Source organism: Lissotriton vulgaris, chromosome 9 (assembly GCF_964263255.1).
Source record: "Lissotriton vulgaris chromosome 9, aLisVul1.2, whole genome shotgun sequence".
Taxonomy (NCBI): Eukaryota; Metazoa; Chordata; class Amphibia; order Caudata; family Salamandridae; genus Lissotriton; species Lissotriton vulgaris.
Window position 1 is genome coordinate 242,078,718 of NC_141697.1, and position 22,822 is coordinate 242,101,539.

At 50.7% G+C, this 22,822-nt stretch overlaps 1 protein-coding gene across 1 annotated transcript in view; it reads left to right on the forward strand.

Annotated features, from left to right (window-relative positions):
* KNL1 (kinetochore scaffold 1) overlaps positions 1-22,822 on the forward strand; it is a 617,593-nt gene that overhangs the window by 254,296 nt on the left and 340,475 nt on the right. Inside the window, exon 12 of the mRNA XM_086937420.1 lies at positions 8,487-8,554. Within this exon, the coding sequence (XP_086793546.1) occupies positions 8,487-8,554 (68 nt within the window). The remainder of the gene's footprint in view (positions 1-8,486; positions 8,555-22,822) is intronic.

Below are 22,822 nucleotides of genomic sequence, written 5' to 3' on the forward strand. Positions count from 1 at the left end.
CTCATGTCGCCAAAGGCAGCTTGTGCAACAGCCTGTACAGTTCTTTAGTAGGTCCAGAGGACGAAGTGGTAGCAGAGGCCGTCGTCACCAGCAAGCCTCTTTGATTTCGCTCCCATATTTGAGTGGCCAGCAAGGGAGGTGGGGGGGGGGGTGGGGGGGGGGGCTTTTAGGATTTGCTTTTTTATGCCCAGCTGGTGTGCAATTAACAGACACCCCCACTTTCATTGTGGCTCCACTCTTCTGTGCCTCCTGTTTTTTTTTCAGACTTTAGCAGAACATGCCTCCATTCTTAGCCAAGAAGTTCAATCACTGTTGGCCAAAATGGGGTGGTAGAGAGCGTTCCAGAAGTGGAGCAGGGCATGAGGTGTTAATCCTGGAACTTTTTAGTGTCTAAGAACACAGGGAATTTAGACCTACCTTAGACCTTGTGTTATTGAACAGACAAGCTGTTTGGTAGGGCAAGTTTAAGATCCTGATTCTGGCCAAGGTACTCTCTTCCCTGGAATCATGGGACTCGATGGTATACTTTGACTTGCAGAATGTATACTTTCATGTGCCCGCCCCGCAGTCCCTAAGACATTTACGTTACTGGCGATGAGGTCAGAAAACTTTCAATTTACTGTTCTGCCATTTGGATTTGCACTAGACTCCCTGCTGTATATACGAAGGTGATGACGGTGTTTCCTGCTCATCTTCTCAAGTCGGACATTCAAATATTTCCTTACCTCTGACTGACTGCTTGAAGCATATTCCTGCAGTCTATCATGGATCACAACTGACACCCTGCTGCCCTTTCTTACATCACCATGTGCACAATCTGAAAGAGACACATTAGTGATAGATTCCTTACCTTAGAATATCCCCAGGCGTCAGACTGGATCCGGAAACTTTTGCGTAGCAATACCCCTGCACGTCTGTAGGCGTCGTCCGCGGCTCCGCATCAGTCGTCGGTGTCGTTATGACGTCGCCGGAGTACTTAGACGCTGCCCTCGCGTGCTGACGTCAGTTCTTCTTTTTTCCGCGCCAGCTAGCGCAGATCCGGAGAAGCTCTACCCCTTAGTCACTTTTTGACTAAACTTTTTGATCTTTTTTCTCGAGTCGTTCGACTGCTACGGTGCCGGTAGGGATACCCGGATTCAAACCCTGCTCCAAGTGCAGCCGACTGATGTCGGTTACCGACCCCCATCGCCGGTGCCTTCAGTGTCTAGGTCTCGACCACGACGACCGAACCTGCTCCGACTGCCGGGCCCTGACGTCTAAGGCCAGTTGGGAGCGGTCCCGCAAGCGCCTTGAGCTCCGGCAGTCGGCCCCGCGCAGCTCAAGGTCCCGCTCCCACAGGAGGTCGAGGAACCGGTCGCGGGGTCGGAGCAGGTTCTCCTCATAGCTCCGAGAGTCGGCATCGGTCCTCGGGATCAAGATCCTCAGGTAAGAGGCATGAGAGGTCGGAAAGGCGTCATCTCTCTTCCGACCCACCCGACGCGGCCGGGGGTTCGGGTGACACCACCCACGCGGCTCCGACGGAGTCGCGGGCGTCGCAACCTGCCCCACACCTTCCGGTCCCTGGGCACGATGCGAATCAAGAGGAGATCGAGCGGTACCTCATGACCATGAGGTCTCTCCCTCCTCCCCCGGGCTCCGTGGCGCCTTCGGACCCAGCGGTCCCGGCAGGAGGGCCTAGCGGGTCGGGTGCTTTGGCTCCGACGCCGTCGGGTGCCCCGGCGCCGCCGGCAACTTCGGTCCCGGCGCCGCAGGCCCCCACTGGATCCGGTTCCGGATCCTGGTCATCGCCGGTCGACCTCACCGGCGCCGGCCCCTAGGGTGTCTCCCCCGGCGCAGCCTACGGGCGACGCTGTCCCCGGGCGACGCTGTCCCCGGGCGACGCCGTCCCCGAGCGACGCCGTCCCCGATCCTACCCTCTATTCGGCCCCGGCGCCAGAGCGGCGCCGCTCTCGATGTCGTTTGGAGATTTTTATTTCAATGAACCGGCCCTATCCTTTGAACCTGAATTTCAGGTGATGGGTGACGAGGGAGATTGGGAGGGTCTGTGGACCCTCTGGCACAGGAGTGCCAGTCTCAACAGGACTGGACATGTGAGCTTGGGGATGCCAGTGGACTGGACACTTCGCCGGACACTGGTTCTGTCTAGCCTCCTACCGTGGCTACGGAGGAGGGGGCTGCCTACAGTGTAGTGTTGACGCGGACGGCCAAGGCATTGGGCCTGGAGCTCCCCGTGACGGCTGTGAGGACTAACCTCCTCACTGAGGTCCTTAAACCGCAGGCAAGCTCGGCTGAGCCTCTGCTGCCGTTTAATGAGGCCTTGTGTGATGTTCTTTTGGGCACTTGGTCCAAGCCCGCCTGGACTGGATAGTAGCATTGGACTTGCAGGACGCTTATTTCCACATCCCCGTCCTGCCGGCCCACCGGCGCTACCTGCGGTTCATGGTAGGCCACGAGCACTTTCAGTTTACCGTGTTCCCCTTCGGCCTTACCAGCGCCCCACGGGTGTTTACGAAAGTGATGGCGGTGGTCGCAGCTCATCTGCGCAGGTTAGGGGTTTCACTCTTCCCCTACCTCGACAACTGGTTGTTGAAGGCGGGCTCGCCCCAGACAGTCGTCAGCCACCTCCAGACAACGGCGGACCTCCTGCGCCAGCTGGGGTTTTCCATCTATGTGCCGAAGTCACACCTGTGCCCCTCTCAGAAGCTCCTCTTCATCAGAGCAGTACTCGACTCGGCGCAGTTTCGGGTTTATCCTCCCGAACAGCGGGTCTGGGATATTCAGGCTCTGATTCCACTCTTTCAGCCTTTATCCCGGGTCTCGGTCAGGTTGACGCTGCGGGGGTTGATGGCCTCCTGCATCCTTCTGGTGCATCACGCCAGGTGGTGGATGCAGGCTCTGCAGTGGGACCTGAAGTTTCAGTGGGTCCAGCATCAGGGCAACCTGTCCGACCATGTCATGATCTCGGAGGGCACTGCGAAACAACTGCAGTGGTGGCTCACGGACCGCGATTGGGTCAGCCGCAGATCCCTCTCCCTTCCCCAACCGGAGCACGTAGTTGTGACGGACTCGTCCCTCCAGGGCTGGGGAGGCCACATGGGAGAGGCGGAGATCAGAGGCCTCTGGGCTCCGGCGGAGCCTCAGCGCTGCATGACCCAGCGTGTCTTTCCCTCCACCCCTCTACCTCAAGTCCAGTTTTGCAGACTGCTTTTACTTCCTTGCCACCACTGTTGACTCTGCCATCCCGGGAGGCCCACCGGCTGGACTCTTTCGGGCGCAACATGTTCGCGTCCACCAGCGCTGGCCTGCGGGTCCTTAACACTTTGTGTGTTGGCTAGGGCCTCCTCTTGTTTGTGGGACTCGGCTGAGTCTTTGGGGTCTGCAGCTTCCCAGGAGACTGTTCAGGTGTTCTTACGGCATCATGCGTTGGATGGCCGGGAACTGGCGGCGTTTATCTCCGCTCTGGACATCTCTGGGGTGCTGGGCCGGGCCATCGCTTCCTCAGTCTCCCTCCATCACCATGCTTGGCTTTGGCACGGCGTGTTCCCTGAAAACATTCGGGAGCGGCTGATTGATCTTCCGTTTGATGGCAGCCTGTTATTCCATGCCCTGGCGGACTCCGCCATCCAAAGGTTCCTGGTATGACTCTGTCCTCCTCCTCCTCATCCTCCTCCTCCTCCTCCTCCTCCTTTATCCTCCTCCACCTTTATCCTCCTCCTCCTCCTCCACCTTCTCCTCCTTCTCCTCCTCAGTGACTGCTGAGTTGAGCTGGTTTGGGCCGGTTGCCCTTGCTGTGGAGGGTGTTTTCTTGCCATTCGAGTCCTCCTTGCTGGGACTATGGCGTCGTTGGCCGCTGGACGGCTCTTTGTGACTGTGTGTGTTTTGCTGGTGTTATCTGCACAGAATTTGCCCTGAGATTAGGCCTTCTGTTTTTCTCTTGGGCTGCCTGACAAGCATTCCGCTGGCTTTTTTTTCCCCCCGTGGCTCTTTCGTTTTTCCTTTGCTGCGGAAGTTCTAGAGTGTAGTTCCTATTTTCCCTATAGGCCCTGCGCATTGGAATAACATAAACAGCAGTGTAGACGTAGGACTGAGGTCTTCTAGGTCTCTATGACTATGTTAGACTTAATTTAGGTTTGCGCCAGCTAGCTCAGAGGTCACTGGAAACTTTCTTGAATGAATAGGAAGGGATCAGCTTCCCTGGCTCAGACAAGAAGGGATTCAGCTTCCGACAACCGCATAAACAGGACAACTTTGCTCCCTCAGAATAAGAGTAAATCTCTAGAGTCGTGAAAACAATACAGTCATTTCACGCAGTCAGATGTGCATTTTTAGTTTCACCAGAGTGCAGAGAAGAGAGATTCTGGCGTTTTCAATAAAAGGTATTATTTATTGAGCAGTCTTCCTTCTCATGCAAGAGAAATGAATTGCCACAATTGCAATACTTAATATAAAGTAAAGTACGTACAGTAAAAGGAGTATTATGAAATAATACTGTAAAAGCATTGATATGGTTTCTTAGCCATAAGACACTTTAAAATGGATAAAATATATACATACATATATACTTAGGCTAAAGTCCTCAACTGGTGCTTCTAAACTACGCCTACCCCGGTGTACCTGACCTAAGCCTAATACGTGGGAAGGAGTGAGTAAGTAGCAGTTTAAGTTAAGTAGGTTTGTTGCCAAGGATCTGTTCAAGAATTCTCTCTAAGGGTTTAGTCAGCACTGTACCTGGGGAATAGAATGTAGGAGGTCTGGTATCTCTCTCTCAGGACTCGATATCCCAGTCACCCGAAAGGGTAGGCTGGAAACGCCGGAGCTGGATTTTCTCGGCAGGAGAAAAGACAGCGTCTTTCTCAGCGCGTCAAAGAGGAGGGGCAGCGTCCGTGGGCTTCTCGCGTCTGCTGGGCTCTCGGGAAGTAGATTAGCTGCTCTGCTCCAAAACCACCACCGTGTGTTTGCTTAAGGCAACGTTGGTATATTTATACCTGAAAGGTGCTGAGTTTGACGTAAGGTTTGGAGATAAGACGTCAAAAAAGATGTCACTAAGAACTGGCCGTTCTTACAGTGTTTGCAGGAGTTCTATTACAAATCTAAACAAAGCAAGTGGGGATTTCCCAGGTTGCTGGAGCTTTGGTGTGTCGAAAGAATTTGGTGTGCTCTCTAGGAATCCAAGGAAGTAGCTTTTCCCGTGCCTTGGACTGCAAGGGCGATTTACTAAAATATGGATCTGATTCTTATGCCATTATAGGGATATTATTGATTATAGCCGTACAAGGGCATAAAGTCACAATATTGATTCGGGTTCCTAGATAAAACACATCAGTTCTTCCAAAGAGGGTTCCCATGTCTTGGGACTTAACGTACCCTATGTGGGGTAGTGGTAGCTGTTATATAGCTTGCGCTCTGCTAGAGAGCTCTGGTAGCCTTTGGGTGCCTGTTCTCCATGTATGGATGTTGCTATTGCTTCTTGAGGTCGTGTGCGCGGCCCCTCGTGGTGGTGTGTCCAGGTATTTCCTCACCTTCCTGAGGGCTGGGGTGATTTTGTGCTCTCCCTAGTCCAGCGTTTCCCGCCCGGTCTTCCTGGGGCCCGGGCTGTTTTTTCTTGCTTCTGGCGGCTTATGTCTGTTGGCGCTGCTCTGGCTGTCCTGTTGCCTTCCATCTGGGGTGGGCTCGCCTTCTATTCCCTTGTTTCCTTGGGCCCTCTAAGCTTCTCCTCCTGGCTTGGGATGGAAGCTTTTTTGCCTTGGAGGGGTGTGGGATGCTTCGGCCTCTCTGGCCTTGCCCTTGGTTTCTCTGTTATGGGGGTAAGGGCCTATTTAGTCTTCTTCTTCCTCCATCCCTCTTGGGGTTAGTGGTGTTCTGTTTGTGGTGGCTCCTCTTGCCTGGAAGGGACCAGGTTACTTATCTGATCCGCAGGACTGGTCCCCTGTGGGAACGTCAGTCCCGTTCTGGCAGGTGGGGTCCTTTCGCAGACCCTCCTTCCCCATGGGTATTGGGGTATCTATTCTACATGAGGGAATCTGTGGCTAGTAGTCTCTTTCAGATGTACAAGTTACTTCCCTTCCGTAACGATGTATCTGGTAGAGACGATTCTAGCCGCAGATTCCTTCACGGCCCGCTCTTCCTCCCTGTTCTGCGTGGACCCTTGGGTTGGTCTCGGCACTCGCCTCCCGGTGGGGGGCTGTGTCTCCTGTTAGTGCATTCCTTCGCTCTTGACCGGTTGCTCCATCTTGTTGCTGTTCCTTCTTCCTCTTTGGTTCACTGAAGGATGGGGTTTTAGTGCTCTTGTGCCCCGCTACTCTGACTGCTCCCGGTTGGGGGCGTTTGCCTTCAATCTCTGCCCTCCCCTCTCTACCTCTTGCTGCTAAAGGTCCTAGCCCCTCTGCTGCCCTCTGGGTTCGGGTCATCTGGCAATGCATTGCCCTTGTTCTTTGGGGGAAGGATGCCCTCTGTGCTGGGGTGGCTTGGTGTTTTGTTGTTCCTGTCTGTCTTGAGGCTGGCTCCCCTTCGCTGTTTCCGGGTGGGGGTAGTAGACCTGCTGCAGGTGTCATAACTTTTTACATATGCTCCATGTCTCCGGGAGAGAGGGAAAGACTGTTTACATACTGGCAGGGTAGCTGCTCAGGGCTCTGTTATTTATTCTGCCCCTGCCTTTGGATAATGCAGTGTTGCACAGCCCCTTTTTTTCTACTCTTCGCACACTGTTCCCATACTCCCACAGTTTTGTCTGGTGGCTCCGCGTTGCGGCGTGGAAAAGTTCTCCAAAGAAAACGGACGTAGGCACGGCGGGGTGGGATTTATGTGACCTCGCTGACATTACATAGGCGGGCGACTCCTGGGCGGATTCGCGTGCTGTCGCCACGCCCCCGGCACGCATGGATGGTGTGGCAAAAGGTTTCCGGATCCAGTCTCGCGCCTGGGGATAATTCTACGTGAAGAAATCTGCGGCTAGAATCGTCTCTACCAGATACATCGTTACCGAAGGTAAGTAACTCATACATCACTTAGTGCTCCATTGATACAGAGCAGTGCACACCATCCATTGTTCCCCTGATCCACAACACACACCGAGTGATGTTTTTAATTTTTGTTTTTTTGAAGCATTGTTATTGTAAGAATTTGACAACATACAGTGGAGCGCCTTACAGGCGTAGAGGTATAGAAGTAGAGCTAAAGGAATATTTCGAAAAGCAGTTCGACAGAAAGCTGTATCTTGAAGTGAGCTTTTATCGTGTTTTTCTTAACCCAGTGAAATGGGGATGTCGGTCTTCTATGATTGCATTCCACCATCTGGCAGCTAGCCAGCAGACTGCTTATTTTGATGCTGTGCTTAATTTCATTGTTGTGGGGAGCATCATCCAGTGCTCTATCAAGTTGCACAACCCAGCACCCTTGTGAGTCGCAGCTCCCCTGTGAGTCACACCACTCCGCGCTGAGGGTCACTGCCAAGGGCTGTAGTGGGGGGCACAGCCTATAGATCGGTCGAGTGGCATGGCCCAGTACTCCTGTGAGATGCTTCTCTGAATTGCATCACTCTGCTCTCCTAAGGTTCATCCCAGTCTACTATGCCATTTCCTCGGTTACTGCACATCACTCTTGCCTCTTCTGTACATCATGCTAAACGTCACATGCACATTGCCTTGCGCCTTCTGCTGTTCCCCTCCTCTCTTGGGTCATGTATGATGGTCTTTATGCATTGATGCATGTATATTTGGTGGTCTGTGAACAGCAACATGAAAATGTAAGTACATTCTTAAGATTCTGTGGTTTTACATAATACGTATGTGACTGTCATGTACTCATCTAAGTGGTGTGGAAATAGTTATTGTAGAAGAACCACAAATTATTCTAAGAGTAGGGATCCAGTGTACTGTTAGTATAATAAAGTCTCACACTTAAAGATAGCAAACAATTTGCTATTTCCAGATTTAAGCCCAGAAACCTCCCAAACAAGGTAGAAACTACAACTTCTCCGCAATTAAGTAATGGAAATTAAAACCTCAGTTTGGCAATCTCCAAACTACTGGTCTAATTCAAAGGAAAACTGCACCATACAACAAGCGGAGCCATAACATGAGACAATTGAGTATAGACCAAACTAAGGACAGCTCTTTAAAAATGCCCTGTTTAGGCTTAAGGTAATTCACTGCTCGACGTGTTCTTTTTTTTTTTTTATCAATTCTTTTTAATATTGTGTTTTGTAAACAGTAACCGTACTAATACGGGCAAGGAAAGACCATTGACTTCTGTTATCTTTATAATCTCGTTTGTAATGCTTTTTTATAGGATTATTCATGTTTTAAAAGCATGGTCCCTCGTGATTCATTCACACGTTAAGTTTGTGATTTTTTTTCTGTGCATTTTCCTTCATCTGTTTCCATGGAGCTCCACACTGGCAAACAATGTTGTTGTTACTTTTTGAGTTCTATTTGTTTTTGATAGTAATTGTTACTCCCTCACCGTTTCTCTCTTTCGCTTATATTTAGGTCAGCAATGTAGCCAAGCGGATTCCCACATTTTCGTTGACAGCAGTGATAAATTGCACCTGCATATGGTATGTAAAAAAAAAAAATTATAATAATGAAGCTGTGTTCTCAAGACAGGTTTATGTTTGAAACATTGTTATATTTATTCAGTTCATATTTCGAATTCTCAGTCCTGTCCCATCCTCTACTAGTGTCAGTGGTATTCTTAAAATGTACTTGACCACTAGGCAATTTAAGTGAGATTTAAAAGGGTCAAGAAAATGTTTTTTTTTCCCCTTACCCAAAATTGATTAGCAATTTTCTGTATCCTTCGAATTGCAACACTATTTACAGATTAAACCCTCGGTAGATTAACGATTCTTTTGGCTTTCAGTGTTCTAGAGTTGACCAGCTCTGTATTTATTTTTTGCCTGTGCTATAATGAATTAACTCAGTCTACGGCTGGAATTTTAGCAGGGGCACTCCTTCGAAATGAAAATATATATATTTGCACATGAATGTATATACTCTGCATGTCTATTTTGTCAATGCACATCTTGTTTGGCTTCTCTTGAGGATAAATAATTCTGTTCGAGGCATGTGGGCTGCTAAATTCATATCTTAGCATTAGATCGCCACCTAGTGTTGGGTCCGGATGATCGCACATTGTTGTCCTGGAAGAGTCTTCGAAGTATCCTGAGATGGGTGGCTCCTCCCCTGGACTACAGTGCGCATGGGCATCGGCTCCATCCCCAGATTGTTTTTTTCCGCCATTGGGTTCGGATGCGGTCTCGACGTCTCTCCGTCGGAACCGAATAAACATCTAATTTAACGGCCAAAAGGCTTTGGGTTCTTTACGTCGGTATTGTTTGCGTACGGTCTCGAGTTCTTCCGTCTCTCGGAGCCGGAATCAGCGGAGTTTTTACTACTCTTCGGACATCGAGGCCTTCTCATCGCGACTCGACACTAAGTTCCCAACATGGAGCGGAGCCCGTTTAAGCTCTGTCCGCTCTGTGGGTCCAAATACCCACATATAGACGTGCACCCGGTCTGTAATAAATGCCTTTCGCCAGACCATGACGAAGGAAGTTGCAGGGCCTGTGCGAGTTTCAGGTCGAAGAAAACTCTCACGATTCGGCGCGCGGTGCGCCTTGTGGCCAAACAGGCGGCCCCGGATCCAGAGAACATCTTCAACGACCAAGAAGAGGAGGACCAGAGCCATCATCTTCAAATCTCCCCGCCTGAGACGGAGGTCGAGGCTGATCCGGAATATGACGACGACGGAGTCGTGGGTCAAGGCCTTGAATACGTCGACAAGGTAGGGGACGACGATATGGTTTATGGGGCCGCGGAAGATAGCTCAGGGGACGAGCTATGCCCCGAAGTTGGCGGACATCTGGAGAGGGTCGCGGGATCGCCTGTCGGCCTTACCCAAGACCCTGTAGCGCAAGCCACGGCCCCGCCTGTTGGCCCGGCCACGGACATACTTGCTGCGCCGAGGGTTTCGAAACCGAAACTGAAAGCAACGGTCTCGACTGCACCTAAAATGGCCGACCCGAAACCGAAACCGAAAGTAAAGGACTCAATCGTCCCTAAGATGGCGGTCGCAACGGCAAAAACAAATAAACCGGCGGCCTCATCGACTCCGTCGACCTCCGGTCCGCAGAAGCCGAAGAAACACGGCGATTCCACAGGGTCAAAATCGGCGCCGGAGGAGAGATCCTCTAAGAAGGGTGGCACGCACAAGACAAGCGCGCCGGCGCAGGCAAAGCCAGCCAAGGCAACAGACACAGCCCCGGCTCCAACGGGGACATCTGCGCATCGCTCCAAGGACTCGGGGTCGGCGCCGTCCATCCCTCCAAAAGACCAACGGAGCGTCGCATCCGAAGGCAAGGCCACCTCGTCGGTGCCAAAGACATCGGTCACCGACGCATCTCTCGTGGCTGCTTCACTGCAAAGAATTAGGGAGAAGGCTTTCTCTTCGTCGACGCCAACGCCATCGACGCAGAAGGCGGCAGACGTCCCGGTCAAGCCCGCAAGTAAACTCCTCTTCCTTCTACCGCCAAAAGTGGCGCCGAAGGCCTTTTCATCGAAATCGACGCCAAAGAAGTCGGAATCTTCTACGGCAGGGGCATCTTCGGGTCAAGTGCCCGACCCAGAAGAGGATTCGGAGTGTTTCATAGACGCGGACACGGGGAAGTTAACCCTTTACAAAAGGAAAATCACTTCGCAGCCGGTGGAATCCTATGTCATCCCCCTAAAGAAGAAGAAGTTTCCACAGGACGCCTCAGGCCTCATGGAACCTATCCAGCCTCCTCTGGGAAGGAGCCCAACACCGTCTCCAGACCACTCGGAAAGTGAGGGCTATGGTGAAGATGAACAATACACGTTCCCAGTAAATGAACCTGATGCACAGCCAGATTCTTATTATGTCATGGGGGACCAAGGCCCCCAAGATGTGGGACAAGACCCACAGACTTTCAGTACACGTGCATCCCCTACAGAGGATTCGGCAGGTTTTCATGCACTCATTGAGAGGGCAGCTGCTAATCATGATGTGGACATGCATGCTGACCCAGTTGAGGAAGACTTTCTATTCGACACCTTTTCAGTTTCGGAAAGAACTGTAAAGACCCTGCCTATGCTCAAAGGGGTCCTCAAGCATGCTGCGGACATCTTTAAAGAGCCTACCAGGGCGAGGGTGGTCAACCCACGTATTGAAAAAAAGTACAGACCAGCGCCTGCAGACCCTGCATACATTCGAGGACAGTTGCCGCTTGACTCCCTGGTGGTAGCAAACGCACGCAAAAGGGCCAACTCCCAAACAACGGGTGAAGCTCCTCCCCCGGATAAGGAGTCCAAAGTGCTAGAGGCAGGAGGCAAAAGAGTGGCTGCACAGGCTGCCAATTTCTGGCGTATTGCAAATACACAGGCACTACTGGCACGTTATGATAGATCACATTACGACACACTAGAGCAGATTGTGGAACACCTGCCTCCGCAGTTTCAAGAGGGCACCAAAATGATTATACAAGAAGGACAACTGATCTCCAACGCGGCCATAAAGTGTGCACTTGATGCCGCGGACACAGCCGCTAGGGCCATTACCACCAGTGTCATGCTCAGAAGACAGGCTTGGCTCCGCATATCGGGGTTCAAACCTGACATTCAAACAACCATACTTAATCAACCAGTCAATCCGGATAGACTGTTTGGTCCAGATGTTGACACCACCCTGGAAAAAATTAAAAAAGACACTGAAACTGCTAAATCTATGGGGGCCCTACAATCACAGCAGTTTCGTGGCAATAATTTTCGTCGCTCAGGTGCCCGTGGAGTCACCAGAGGACAGTTGGGTCAACAGTCACAGTTCCCTAGAGATGGAGCACAGTCCTCGTACCCCAAACAAAACAAGAGGGGCTACAGGGGAAACAGCAACAAAGGACGTGGCAAAGGAGGCAACAATTCACGCTCCTCTGCCCCAAGCAACCAGTGACTCTCTGTCACTGCCCCCCGACCATTTAACACCTGTCGGGGGGAGAATACAGCAGTTCCTGCCCGTCTGGATCAACATCACCACAGACAGGTGGGTGCGACAGCTTATCCAGTACGGTTATTGTCTAGAGTTAAAGTCCACTCCACCCAACATTCCACCAAGGCAAAGACCTATGTCCGCAGAGCACTTGCACTTATTGCAGCAGGAAGTGTTGGTGATGCTGCAAAAAGGGGCAATCGAGCTCGTGCCAGTGGGGGAGGAAGGAACAGGGGTTTATTCCCTGTACTTCCTCATTCCAAAGAAGGACGGATCTCTCAGACCAATTCTGGATCTCCGTCCCCTCAATCTGTACATACTGTCAGAGCATTTCCACATGCTTACACTGCAACAGATCCTTCCTATGTTAAACAAAGGAGACTTCTTAGCAACCTTAGATCTCAAGGATGCTTATTTCCACATCCCGCTACATCCGTCCCACAGAAAGTACCTCAGGTTCACTATCCAGGGCACGCATTATCAGTTCAAAGTCCTACCCTTCGGAGTCACAACTGCCCCAAGGGTGTTTACCAAGTGTCTGGCGACAGTAGCAGCGCACCTCAGGAGGCAGAACATCCATGTCTACCCCTACCTCGACGACTGGCTCGTTCAAGCCAGGTCGGAACAGCAGTGCGCCGCGGACATGTCGACTACCATTCACCTCCTTCACGACCTGGGTTTCTCGTTGAATTACCCAAAGTCACACCTTCAGCCGGCACACGTCCGGCAGTTTCTGGGTGCGACAATCAATACCCTGACGGCCAAGGCGCAACCAAACCAGGTCAGGATAGACGGCATACAGTCTTTAATCCAGAAGTTCAGACCGGGACACTCACTTCCAGCAAGAGTGTTCATGCAGTTGATAGGCATGATGGCCTCCTGCATCTTCATAGTCCCTCACGCACGGTTGCATATGCGCCCGCTCCAGGAGTGTTTAGCAAATCAGTGGACACAGGCTCAGGGACAATTAACAGACCTAGTGTTGGTTACCAGTCGGGCATACAACTCTCTGCATTGGTGGACTCCACACAACCTTTGCAAGGGCCGACTGTTCCAGGAGCCAGTGCCACAGGTTATCCTGACAACGGACGCATCTCTCCAGGGATGGGGAGCTCATCTGCTCACTTACACGGTGCAGGGACTATGGACGACGCAGCAGCAGAAGATGCACATCAACTATCTAGAACTGATGGCGATCTTCATGGCACTCAAGTCCTTCATTGTACATCTGTGCAACAAGGTGGTGTTAGTCCGGACGGACAACATGACCGCGATGTACTACATCCAAAAGCAGGGAGGCACCCACTCACCACAGCTGTCTCACCTGGCTCAGAGCATGTGGAAGTGGGCCATTCAGAGGAACATCTTCCTCATGGCAGAACACCTCCCAGGGAAGGACAATCAGATGGCGGATCTGCTCAGCAGATACAGTCATCAAATGCACGAGTGGGAGATACATCCATCGGTACTCCAGCCGTGCTTCCAAAGGTGGGGTCGTCCAGACATAGACCTGTTCGCCACAAGGGAGAACGCAAAATGCCAAAGCTTCGCCGCCAGGTTCCCACACCCCCAATCGCAGGGCAATGCGATATGGATGAACTGGTCAGGCAAATTTGCTTACGCTTTTCCCCCGACACCTCTGATACCACTGGTGGCGAGAAAACTAAGGCAACACTCGATGACACTCATCCTAGTTGCTCCAACGTGGGCGCGCCAAGCCTGGTACACCACGTTCCTCGAACTCTCAGTGGTGCCGCATCAAAGACTGCGCCTCACGCCCAGACTTCTGACGCAGAACCATGGAGAAATTCAGCATCCAGATCCGCAACAGCTCAACCTAGCGATCTGGCTCCTGAAGTCTTAGAGTTTGGATACCTCAACCTACCTCCTGAATGCATGAACATCATCAAGGAGGCGAGGAAGCCGTCAACCAGGGCATGCTATGCCGCAAAATGGAAACGTTTTGTCATTTACTGTGCAGACAATGACATAAACCCGCTAGATGCATCTATCCCTAACATCATTTGCTATCTGTTACACCTTTATAAGTGCAAGCTAGCGTTCACTTCTATTCGGATACATCTATCTGCCATCGCAGCTTACCTTCAAAATAGGCAGCACCTCTCAGTCTTCAGGGTGCCTGCCATTAAAGCGTTTCTTGAAGGTCTGAAACGAGTCATTCCCCCAAGAACACCGCCAGCTCCGGTGTGGAACCTCAATGTGGTCCTCACCAGACTGATGGGACCACCATTTGAGCCAATGCACTCGTGTGAACTGCAGTTCCTAACGTGGAAAGTTGCTTTCCTAATTGCTATTACGTCACTAAGGCGTGTTAGTGAGCTGCAAGCGCTCACAATACAAGAGCCTTTCATTCAGATTCATCCAAATAGGGTAGTGCTACGTACTAACCCCAAATTCCTTCCAAAGGTGGTGTCACATTTTCATCTCAACCAAACTATCGATTTGCCGGCATTCTTCCAGAACCCACAAACAGTGGCGGAAAGAATGCTCCATACGTTAGACGTACGGAGGGCATTGATGTACTACATAGACAGGACACAACACTTTAGGAAGACGAAACAACTCTTTGTTGCCTTCTCACCACAACACAAAGGCAACCCAATTTCCAAAGCTGGAATAGCCAGATGGATTGTTAAGTGCATTCAAATCTGTTATCATAAAGCCAAGCGCACTTTAACAATACCCCCAAAAGCACACTCCACACGCAAGTTGGGGGCATCCATGGCTTTCCTAGGAAACATTCCTCTAGAGGACATTTGCAGAGCAGCCACGTGGATTACACCACATACCTTTACAAAACACTACTGTGTTGATGTACATTCCAAACAGCAAGCGGCTGTTGGGCAGGCTGTTCTCAAGACACTTTTTCAGGTTTCTGCAGCTGGCACGGGCAACCGCCGCTGATGGAGGGACTGCTATGTATTCTATGCTAAGATATGAATTTAGCAGCCCACATGCCTCGAACTGAATATGCTACTTACCAGTATGCATCTGTTCTTGGCATGTAGGGCTGCTAACATTCATATCGCCCACCCTCCTCCCCGGTGCCTGTCGCAGCTGCAGATATACTATTGTATTCAATCATTAGCATGGACATCCTTTACACTTTTCACTCCATCCTCTGCCACAATGGCGAAAAACAATCTGGGGATGGAGCCGATGCCCATGCGCACTGTAGTCCAGGGGAGGAGCCACCCATCTCAGGATACTTCGAAGACTCTTCCAGGACAACAATGTGCGATCATCCGGACCCAACACTAGGTGGCGATCTAATGCTAAGATATGAATGTTAGCAGCCCTACATGCCAAGAACAGATGCATACTGGTAAGTAGCATATTCATTTTTTGTATTGCTTATTGCCTGGAAACTTAGAGATTTACAAAGACCGGTTAGGTTTAGGCATTGGCTCGAATGTACTAGGCTTGAAGCATGTTTAACGTTTGGCCAACCCGAATACTGGGCATGGATGTCCTGGAAGACAAGTTTGCCAACAATCCTCTTTCTTTAACACCTTTCCGAGCTGGGACTCCGGGACAGTGGGAGTGCGCCAACAGTGCCTCTCTGCAGTCCGTTTACCCCTGCAATGAGATGAGGATGTAGCAGCAGTGTTCGCTGAGGGCAATTTGAAGCCCTGCTTCTATACTCAGGTGGCGAGCGGCCATTCGGCAAGGCCTGCACTTCGGAAGTTTGATCTGGAAAAGTAATTCGCTCCGGTCTAGACCAATAATCACAATTAAATGTAAGGCTCTTTTTTATGTTTTGGGCAGAAATTATGGTCTCCCAAGCAATTACATGAGCTGCTCACTATTTTTCACTGTTCACTGTTAAATACTCCACGAGGTGCAAGCTCTTAGTAGATACCACCAAACCTCTTTGGAAAAAGGCTCCTTCTAAATTTATGCATGAAACCCAAATACAGGAGTAAATACACGCACCGAACAAAATTCTATCAATGTAACTCAAAAAGTATGTTTGATAGGCACTTGGGTAATCCATTACCACCTTCTCTGTTGTAATGGGTACACAATAGTAAAACAAACTTGCATTACTGTGTCCATGTTTTTGCCGGTAGTTCACCCACCAGGCAAATAGATAAGGAATATAATTGAGCATCAAAAAACCCACAGCAGTGTAATGTATTACACACGTTATCCCTTCGATGAAGACACTGGTTTTCAGGTATGGAAAAGGTTGTCTGTAAAAACAGACTGTTTCAAGCCAAATTGAAACTTAGAACCTTGGTTCATGGGGCTCATCTGAGTCCCCACCACTGTTTGCTACTGCATTTTCACCAGCCTCACAGTGGTCGCGGGCTGGTCGGGGCATGGAGTGGAGATACAGTGAAGGTAGCTGAGGGGCTTCAGAGGTTCTGTGTTCCCAACAAGCGGGTCTGCACTGCATTTTACATCTCCCCTCCAGCAGCGTTCTGCAGTTTGTTGACCCGTTGTGTCGTAGAGTAGCTCTGCATTGGACTGAATTGAGAAGGATGCAGACAAGCGTACACATGCTGAAATACTCCTCATAAACATAGTCTCCTGGGGTCTTACAGCTCCTGGTCTCAGCCCTTTATCTTAAATCCGAACAAGGGCACGGCGAAGGACGGACCGTAGGGGATGAAGGACAGGAGCAAAGTGGGGCAAGCTTTGGGAGCTTGGAGTGGGTGAAGGTGGGTAAAGGTGAGGCCCTAGAGCTGCGGTTGTCTCCCAGCAGGCGGCGTTATGCTGGTGCGGCTTGCTCCTCCTGGGGGCCCACACGCAGCACCCCTTCTTCAGCTACCTCATTGCCTTGACTTGGCTAACAAACCTCTTCTGGGACCCCATTGTTGTTTCATCTTAATACTAAAGGGAATCAGATTAAGTTTGCATTGGAGCTTTGAGGGCAGGTGCTACGCACAGTTGCGAGGTGGAGCTGAGCCACCTTTTGTGCTGAACCCATTTGTATAAAAACAGTTTTTAAACGTTGTAATCTATATGTAGTAACAGTCCCATTGTGTTGGAAGAGGGTGTGGTCACCGCTTTCAGAGAGTGGTACAAATAGGGTTTTGTTGTGCCTTTGTGGCCTCTGGTGTGGTGCCTGAGTAGGCATTTGCATACATTGTTAGACTGCTGCAGAACCCGCCTGGAGACGACCAAGCAGCAATATATATAATGTATATATATATCGCAAAATTCCATGAAATTGCAACCTTCACTATCAATAACTGTTACACTCACAACGTTATTGCCAATGCAAAAAACAAGCCATGGGGTCGGGAAGGGAAAGGATCCCACATAATACAACAAAAATAAAGGAAAGGCTTCAAATCTGGCAATCTGCCATAAAAGTGAAATCCTCGAGGGATTACCAACCACTAACTTCACTGGTAGCCCGTATGTTTGAAAGATCTAAAAAAAATTCCACAACAATTAGATTTTTTGAAAGATCCCACCAGTATTCTGTTTTCCACGCCTGGCCATATTCATAAAGGTACGTGGCGGCCTCCCATACAGCAGTTCGAAAGGTGAATAGCCCAGACTCCGGTGAACAAAGCTAAGGGGAGCATTTCTTCCCAGCTACGTGCCTCTAGGTTGAGCAGTTTTCTCAAGGTGTTTTTTAAGGTTGCGTTATACCGCTCTACCCGACCATCCATCTGGGGGTGGTAGGTGGCAGTGCGGATCTGCTTGATCTTTGATTGCTGACATACCTGTTTCATGAGTTTGGAGGTAAATGGTGTTCCCTGATCGATAAGTATTTCTTTTGTAAATCTTACACGTGCAAAGATATTGATCGTGGCTTTAGCTACTTGGGTAGTGTTGGGTTGTCTAAGGGAAACGGCTTCAGGAAACCGCGTAGCATAGTCAACTAGGACTAAGACGTAGAGCCACAACCGCTACGAGAGGGTAAGAAGTGGCCGATGATATCCATTCCAACCATAGACAAGGGGATGTCAATTACGGGAACGGGTCTCAGGGGCACTCCGGGTGGGACGTAGTAACTAGTTTTCTGGCAGATCGCACACTCACGCCAGTACTTCCTGACTTGCTGATAAATGCCTGGCTAGTAGAACCGCTCTAGTATAGCTTTCTCGTTTTTTTTCTCCCCAAAATACCCTCCCAGCAAGTGACTATGGGACAGGTATAGGACTTCTTCCCGGACGGGAAAAGGTACCAGTAGCTGAACAGGCAGGGTTTCCCCCCCCCCTTTTCTGTACAACAGCCCTTTTTGGGTAAAGAATTGTGGACCTACTTGGAGAGGGTCTTCTTGCTCAGCCGCTTGCCTCCAGGCTTCTTGTACGGTGTTATCCTCTCGCTGTGCTGAGCGGAAATTCATACTATGTTCCCAAAGAGAGGGAGTGGTATGAGTCAGAAGGGCAGGACTCCAGTTCTTCTTTTCCCTTCTCCTTTGTAGTTTGCTTTTCCTGTCCTTTCCTTGCTCCCAACCGGGATCGGGATCTTGGGAAAATGGGGCTTCTTCTCTCCACTCGGCCCCTTCCTTCCAGGGGTCGTGAAGTAGGGTATGTATGTGGGTATAGTCTGTTCCCAAGACCACAGGCTCAGGTATGTGAGGGAGGAGACCAACTTTCATGTTCACAGGGCTTTGGGTCGGTTGGTGTTGTATAGCCACATTGGTCATGGGACAGGCCTTACTATCCCCGTGGATGCACTGAATATTGACAATCCCTCTGGTGGCAGGTGGTCCCCTGGGAACAACTTGAGGTCTTAAAAGGGTCTTGTGGCATCCCGTATCTACTAGGGCATTTCTGGGTTCCCCGTTGATGACTACCTGTCAGTGAAATGTATGGGGGTCTCCGTCTAGGGAACAATATATGGCCAGAGTGTATCCGACCTTCTTAGATTTGTCCTTTTGTGGGCAGAAGTGCGCAATATGTCCAAATGCCCCACAATGGAAGCAATGGGCCCCCAAGGGACCAGTTGGCCTAGGGATCGATGGCATACGGTTAGGTACCATAGTCGCTGTTTCCAGTTTTCGTGGGTATTGGGTTGGTCTGGGGGATCTAAAAGGGTGATTACCGGGCTGTTTCCAGGTCCCCTCTTTGCCGTTTTGTAACTCTTGGGCCCTGAAATATGATGCTGTGACCTCCACAGCTTTGTCCAGAGATAGGTCTGTGTCCTGGTGAACCCATCTCTGAATGGGGGGGTGTAACGAGGTGAGGAACTGTTCGAGGTATATTTTCTCCAATATAACCTCCTTGGAGGACGTTAGGGGTTTAAGCCATCGATCTGTAGTGTCCTTTATGCAATAGCATAGGGCTCTGGGGTTTTCTTGTCTTCCTTCTCGGATATGGCAGAGTCTCATCCGATAGGTCTCTTCGTCAATGCCCATACGTTCAAGAATACATCGTTTGATATCCGGATAGGAAGTGGTTCCCAGGGGGTTGGTGGCCTGGTATGCTGCTTGGAGAGAAGAGGCCCTAAGTACTATCCCCACCTGTCCTCTGGCCACTGCGCGGCTTGTGCCATTCTCTCGAAATTGGATATAAAGAAATCCGGATCCTCCCCCCTGTACATCTTTCTGTACTACCACCGCAGGAGGGGCTATGTAACCCCGGGGTTGTCCGAGCACCTCGGCAAGCCTCCACATGGTGGTCTCTTGGGTTTGGCCCTGTCCAGTAGGTGTCTTATGTAGAGCTTCCCTCTCGGTTTGTGCTGTCTCCAGAAACCGAGCCATAATTTTCTCAAAGCGCTCCTGTCCCTCTGCCATCTTCTTTATTACTGATTCAGAAAAGGGGGTGGTGATGAACAGAGTGTCTGAATTAAGCAGACCACTCTTACCCAGTCCAAAGATCAGGGCTTGATCCATCACCGATTTTTAGCTCACTGCACCATCCCAGCTCAGAACCTGGCTACATGCAAATTATTCTGTTCCTGTCCCAGTGCATGATAGGAACAGGGCAAACCAAACTACCAAGCCAATTCTTATACTGGGAAGGAAACAAGCTTCCGGGGACCGGTTTCTGGCATTTCAGCCGTTGTCGGCCCGGCTTGCTTGAATCCTGATGGTGCAATGAGCAAGGGACTCACATCTGAGTATACCCTTCCACGCTTATGGTGGACAAAATGATTCAGAAAAGGGGGTGGTGATGAAGGACCCCCTTTTCTGAATCGTTTTTGGCCACTATAGGTGTGGCAGGGTATACTCAGACATGAGTCCCTTTCTCACTGCACAATCAGGATTCAAGCAAGCCGGGCCGAAGACGGCTGAAATGCCAGACACCGGTCCCCGGTAGCTTGTCTCCTTTCTGGTGTAGAATTGGCTTGGTAGTTTAGTCTGCCCTGTTCCCATGATGCACTGGGCCAGGGACAGACTGATTTGCATATAGCCAGGCTGTGAGCTGGGATGGTGCAGTGAGATAAATAACGGTGATGGATCAAGCCCTGATCTTTGGACTGGGTAAGAGTGGTCTGCTTAATTCAGACACTCTGTTCATCACCACCCCCTTTTCTGAATCATCTTCTTTATTACGGCATCCATTACCTCCAATCCCACTTCTGACACCAATTGTCGGAGGTACAGTTGGAAACCGAAGCGAGGAGGCCGTATGGGATCAATACTGTAGTGTTTTATTGGCGGTACGAAACACAGAAAAGGTATTAAGAACACAGTCCAACAGAGATCAGTAGGGCAACGTTAGGATGGAGGGAAACAAAAAAATAGGGAGTCCTGTTGTTTCAGCACAGGTATAAGGAGTATGTCGCACTCTGATTGGGTTCCGTCCTGGGTCTACGATCCTAGGTACCAAAAGTACTCCTCGTGGGTTCTGGGGAAATCTGGTCAGTTCCCGAAGTTTCAGCGCACTCTCCCAAAAGAAAGCAAGAAAAACAGCGGTCAGTTTACAGGTCCTACTTGACCCTTACAACCGTCACCACACCACATGAAGGACTGGCCACAAGGGTGAGGGAAATAATGGGAAAAAAGCATAGAGGAAGATAACTAAAATGAAGGCAGGTCACACAACCAACGATTCTTGATGGGGTGGCCAGTAATGCCCCATTTTTCACTCACTCTACTCAGGTGGGTTGGCCGAGTGCAAAGCATGCACTTTTGTGAGGTCAAAGGGATGTGTAAACACCACCCGTGAGAATAAACCACCCTTTTATCCCACTCCCTGTGGTTTTCCCTACGCCCAAATCACGTACCGCTATCTGCCACAACTTCTCCTAAGTTGTGGTTGCTCAAGCGTCTCCTCCGGGATCCACCAGTATTCGCTCCAGGTGTCAGGAAGCTCCGGATCCCCTTCTCTGGCGTCTTCGGGTCGGGTGACAGCAGCAACATACTGGCTAGTCTCAGCTTCTTCAGCGTCTGCTCCAGTCTCCTGTGTAGGAGAGTAGGGTCTGCAATCCTATGATCACCCAGATTTTTTGCTTTTGTTTCACTGGTTTACGACTTTCTCTGGCTGTGGGCCTGCCAATCAGACCCACAGCCTAGCTGTTCTCTCGCTAAATTGACATGTGTACCTCAGGTGCATTACCCAATTGGAACTGGGCCACCTTGTCAGACCCTGTAACTCAGGGCATCGGAGTACCCAGGGCCTACCAGGGGCTGAAGCATGTATTATGCCACCCCTGGATGGCCATCTAAATCTGACACAACTGGCTGCACGACAGCTGGGGCAAGGTGGCGTAATTACCCTTTGCTTTAGATATAGTATACCTATATCTAACCCTAAAATGGACACCCGGATTCCTATCAGTCACTCCTATGGCAGGCCTTGACAATCCTGAAGGCAGAGTGCGTGGAATCGTGTGAATTGGCGCTCTGGCATGAGCCGAGCCCGGTTGCAGCTTGCGGAACCAAATCCCAATGGCTGTTCCATGATAACGCGTACCATCTACTCTTTAATGCTAACTTCGGTATCGCATTATCAAAACATGTCGAGTAAGGTGTCATACGAATCGGGATACTGACCCCTCACCAATGCTGGCGACGGGGTTAGCATTCCACCCTTCTAGAGGGACACGACATGTACGTAACTGTGAACCCCGGTTAAAGTTAACTGAAGCCTCAGCTCCACAAAATGGATGCTGCCACCACAGACACGAGTCTGACCTCCTGCTGCTGGGAGTCCTTCCAGCGAGGAGAGCTTGGACAAAGGGTTTCCTGTCCGGGGCGGTGCTCGCACCATCCCAGACAGGGTTTTGTGTATCCTGGGTAGGCAGGGCTTTACAGGAAGGTGACTGCGGAGTGGCACCCCGGTGCTCACTACGCATCTGCCGGCTAGAACCAGTTCCAGGGGCACCCCAGCCCCTGACCTGGGGAAAGTCCGGCATGGGAGATGGGTGTAACCACCCCCCTTCCTGGTCCCACCCCTAGGGCAGGACCTAGTCGCGTACCCACCCCTTTCTTTAGGATAAAGGCAGGAGCGGGGACCCTTCCAAATTAGATCATCTTTGAATCAAGAAACTATTTTCTACGAAAGGAACTCTCGACTCTTCTCAAGATTTCTCCCTTGTGGCTAAGGAGTAGTCACCCTGCATCCGCAGGCACCATCTAAGAACTCTGCGGTTTGCTGCACGTCCTTCCTCAGGAATCCGACTGCCCAGCTCGACGAGAACCGGCTTCCCTGGCACCTCTGACCTCTACCCACATCGTCAGCTCAGCTGAGATCCGTCTGTGCGGCGAGACCTCGAGGTACCGGCCATCATCAGAACCTGCACGACTTCTAAACCAGCACGACCGCCGAGGGATCCTCTGGTGAGTGCTTTGGGGTCCGAGAAGCCCCGACCCTGAGCAGCTCCAGCACCGAAGTTCAGCCTCCCAGCATCTCCATGATCTGCGTGGGGCCCTTCTGCTTTTTGCTGCTTA